General features: G+C 31.8%; 1 protein-coding gene across 1 annotated transcript in view; it reads right to left on the reverse strand.

Annotated features, from left to right (window-relative positions):
• Positions 1-248: 248 nt before the first annotated feature.
• LOC111639350 overlaps positions 249-4,555 on the reverse strand; it is a 10,308-nt gene continuing 6,001 nt past the window's right edge. The window contains exons 3-12 of the mRNA XM_023385219.1: positions 4,289-4,318; positions 3,591-3,620; positions 2,262-2,294; positions 2,152-2,181; positions 2,000-2,032; positions 1,850-1,876; positions 940-969; positions 837-869; positions 723-755; positions 249-299 (exon numbers count right to left, since the gene is read on the reverse strand). Coding sequence (XP_023240987.1) covers positions 249-299; positions 723-755; positions 837-869; positions 940-969; positions 1,850-1,876; positions 2,000-2,032; positions 2,152-2,181; positions 2,262-2,294; positions 3,591-3,620; positions 4,289-4,318 — 330 coding nt within the window. The remainder of the gene's footprint in view (positions 300-722; positions 756-836; positions 870-939; positions 970-1,849; positions 1,877-1,999; positions 2,033-2,151; positions 2,182-2,261; positions 2,295-3,590; positions 3,621-4,288; positions 4,319-4,555) is intronic.

Below are 4,555 nucleotides of genomic sequence, written 5' to 3' on the forward strand. Positions count from 1 at the left end.
TTAACAGCACCAGTTATGCTGCCGACTAAGTTTAAAATGAGAATTTACTAAAATATAAAATTTTAAACTTATTTAACCCATCCTGTATCTTGTTTTTAGAAAATGTTTTTTTATTTTTAAACTTTACCTTATTGCCGANTGTATTCCGTTGAGAATAATAATATACAATATTAATTAAACAGTGTAATTAGTTAACACAAGCCTACCCTGCTCTTGAATGTCTATCAATAAAAGAATTTAAATGAATTTTAATGATGTATACTTACAGGTGGTTCTTGAGGTTGTGGAGAGATAAACACCTGTAACATAAAATCGACATAATCAATATAACACGCATTAATAGATACTATTTTATAGGATTGCCAGTAGCGTAACAAATGGAGGGGGCTAAGAGGGTCAGGGTCCACTTACTTTTGTAAATAAGTGAATTAAAAAAAATTCAAATTAGTACAGGGAAAAAAATTTGAATGCGACACGTGTAAACAATATTAGAGTTTACTTTTTATCAACAGTGCTAGTGGCTGCATTCACAATGGTACAGGGTGAATTTAAGTTTGCACGTTGTAATTCTGATCCCCCTAATATTATAACCGAACAGGGGCACGAATTACAACGTGCAAACGCAAATTCACCCCTGTACCATTGTGGATGAAGCAACTAGCACTATGGATGAAAGGTAATTACGCTACTGACAATTGCATAGTGTGTAAAAACCAACATACCGTTTGTAATTGCTGATATGGTAAAGAAGGCATCTAAACAATTAAAGAAAATACAGTTAAATGTATATCACTAGGTTCGTTTCTATTTAATTATATTAAGCATTAAGATCTTACAAATTGTTGTTGCTGATTTACTGGATATAATGCCTGAAAAATTAAATAATAAAATTTAAAATGATGTAGTACTTAAGTTATAATAAATGAAATCCTATCTTACATATTGCTCTGGTCGGTGGTGTGGGCAAATCTGCAATAAAATTAGAATTAGTTATAGTAAGAATTTAGAAATTTAAGAAAATTCCCATAATGATGCATAATTTAAATCATCATTAACACTTAAATTATACTTGATATTTCATTAATATTTTCCAGGATAATTGGAATTTATGAAATGTTACTATACAACATCGTATACATTTTTCTTTTACGTATATGAAGTATTTACACCAACGTGAGACAAAGACTTTCGCTCACTGCTTCCCCTCTCGTGCAAAATTTAAAGTCAACAGCTGGAGAGAACTGTGTCCTAAGTTGCTCCTTTCCACATGAATGGCTTGAAGATCTCCCAGTCTTCTGACTTTTGGTGATAGAGCTACTTGAACGCAAAGGTGTATACAGTTCAGCCAGCTTCATTGACCACAGTGACTGACTCATCCCCCATCATGTTTGAGCTATTCCAACTGAAATGCTCTTTAATTCTCTGCATAATTTTGTTACTCGTCCGACGACAGTACTCACAAATGATGGACATTACATTGAAAATTCGTAATCACTTCTTTGGTGTTAGACAAATTAAGCATACAACTCAGAAGCCAACTCAGGCGAAAAATGTAAGTAATCAGGTATTAAAATTTTCTCATTACAAACAAAAATCCCACTTCGTTCTGTGTATTTCTGTGTAAACCGCATCATGCTACTGTAAACACTAAGAGAATTATTGATTTTTCAAATTTTCTGTTACTTTTGGATCACCCTGTATATAAAATTCTAACTATATATGACTGTATATGTGTTAAGTACAGAGTTTTATATAGATACAGTACAAATTCTTTATTAAAATACTGCTAAAAATAATTAATAATATAAGAATATACATAGAGTATATTAAACTATTGTACAATACTTACAACTTGTTGATGGTGTGGGCAATTTCCCTAAAAACAACGTGGAATTGTTAACAAAGTACATAATATGCAATATTGTCACGTATTAAGATGTAGCTAACAAGCTTAAAATTCTAATTATATTAAAATTAATGTTCATTTAACAATACTTACAATTGAGTGTCTTGGATGTTGAGGACAGGCAACCTGTAAATTAATTAAAATAATTAAATAAATATAAATTAAGTTATTTGAAATTAAATTGAGATATTTTATTAATGAAATTATTTATAGTTTTATATAATAATTAATATTTTTAATCTTACAACTTGTTCCTGGGGGTATGCAAGATTCATCTAAAGTAAAAATATACATAAGTACACAAAAATAAATAAATAATTTCAGATTTTTTTTTAAATTAAATAATTTTACTTACGGGTTGATATACTAGTTGATATTGACGAAATCTCTGGAAATTTTAAATAAAAATGTTATTTTAACTATTCATATTATTGAATAAGTTACGAAAATAAAATTAGTAACGATAACACGATATCACAATACAATCGACCCCCTATAACACTGTTGATTTTTCCGTTTTATATGAATTCAATGTTATACGAGTCACTTAGATTTTACAAATACGTGTGCCAGGCTGTGAACGGGCTCACGTATTTGTGAAATCTAAGTGACTCGTACAACATGGAATTCATATAAAACGGAAAAATCAACAGTATTATAAGGGGGTCGACTGTAATTGCTCGTTTCATCTGTTACAGTTCAGTTTAACTCAATTTTATAGCAATTAATAAAATTAATTAATAGTATTTAAAAGTATAAATTAATCCTAAAATGCTTATTTTTTAATCGTTTACTTCTCTCGCAATAAGAGAACCTATTAATCATATTGAATAGCGGATCCAGAAATCTTTAGAAGGGAGTGCACAGAAAGGAAACAATATGCTTTACAAGATATTTTAGTACTTAAGGTACCTGACTTTACATGGGAAAAATCCCCTAAAGGGGTTTGCAGCTTCGCCCAGTGCACCCTCTTAATCCACCCTTGAATTCATACTCATACTCATCATGGGCCCACCAGAGGCCAAGCAATTCTCGTTCCCTAAACACTGGGAGTTCGGTCGTGGGTTTCCTCCTCGCCAAGACCGCATATTTAATAGAGACGGGTTTTCTCCACGTCTGTAACGCCTAAATAGGGACCAGTTACCCTTAAAAAGATCTCCCGAAAGGCATCCCCACTAAGTAGATCGCTCAAGTGTTGCGTTGCCATAAACAAATAACCAAACATACTCATCGTGGATTCGGCTAGACTCACAATTGAGTAGAGAAGTAGTGAGGTACGAGAGCCGACTTATTCGGGACAGACCCACCCGAGAATTTTATGTGGTTTGTCGACAGTCCGAATTCGATTCCGAGTTTCCCAAGAGAGGTATGCTGACGCCTTAACTAAGTATGCTGTATAAACTATAAGCAATCTAAACCAATTTTTGACGAGCTCTAGGGAGGTTTTAATGGAGGTTCTAGGGAGGTTCTAGGGAGTCTCTAGAAGGTTTTAATGGGAAATCTGTCCAGGAAATATCGAGCCCCCCTTTTTTTGCCATTCAGAGTAGTTGTTAGCCTGACCAAATCTACAATGGCTAGTAAAAAGTCTCTCTTAGTATCCAGAAGACGGAAAGAGTTAAAGAAACTAATTCTATTATTCATAATAATTCGCTAAACAGACGTTGTAATTGTAATTTACACTTACATTCATTCGATTCAATGCAGGATTATTCATCTGAAATACAATAATTTGAAATGTTAACATCTTGGAATTTTTTACACTGACATAACACTTCAAGATTAGAGAGTTAAGTTTATTTTGTTCACTACACTTAATTTGAAAATTTTGTTTTTATCATAATAGGTTCTATAAATTTATTTATATTAACTTTCAATTTTACAATTCCTGGTGTAATGGATTTCTGAAATAATATACAGTATTTCAAGGCATTTACTTGAATGGAAATACTGTATTTGAGAAATTAAAACTACACTGTTAGTTCAAAGAATATCTGATATGAAGCACTTTGCTTGCTATTGTTACATTCATGTTTGAATGTATTGTACAGTACTTGTTTTACTTATATTCACTGTAATAAATGCTCTTTGCACAAAGCAATCCCATCTAACACAAAGCTCTTGTATGGTCCTGAAGAGACCTTAAATAACAGGCTTAATGAGAGGAGAGTTATTGTTTTGAATTTCAAGGCGCTGATATATTTAAAATAAGTAAGAATCATACAGAAAATTGATGTCTTTTGTTTCTAAATACGCAAGACATACAATAGAATGAATAATTTGTAATATATTTTTAAGACTCCTGTAAAGGTGAGGCCTAGATTAAGTTATATGACTGTATTGTTGAATTTATTCATTTACTTGTAACGGTTTTATTATACTTACGAAAAGTTGCTGATGACGTGGGTTGATTATCTGAAATAAAAAGTTTAATTTTCAACTGATAAAGAAATTTGTAATAAAAATAATACAGTCGACCCCCCTATAACACTGTTGATTATTCCGTTTTATATGAATTCCATGTTGTACGAGTCACTTAGATTTACAAATACGTGAGCCTTTCACAGCCCGGCATACGTATTTGTAAAATCTAAGTGACTCGTACAACATGGAATTCATATAAAACGGAATAATCAACAGTGTTATAGGGGG

The sequence above is a fragment of the Centruroides sculpturatus genome, unplaced genomic scaffold, assembly GCF_000671375.1.
Source record: "Centruroides sculpturatus isolate CEXI.00-Female unplaced genomic scaffold, Cexi_2.0 scaffold942, whole genome shotgun sequence".
Taxonomy (NCBI): Eukaryota; Metazoa; Arthropoda; class Arachnida; order Scorpiones; family Buthidae; genus Centruroides; species Centruroides sculpturatus.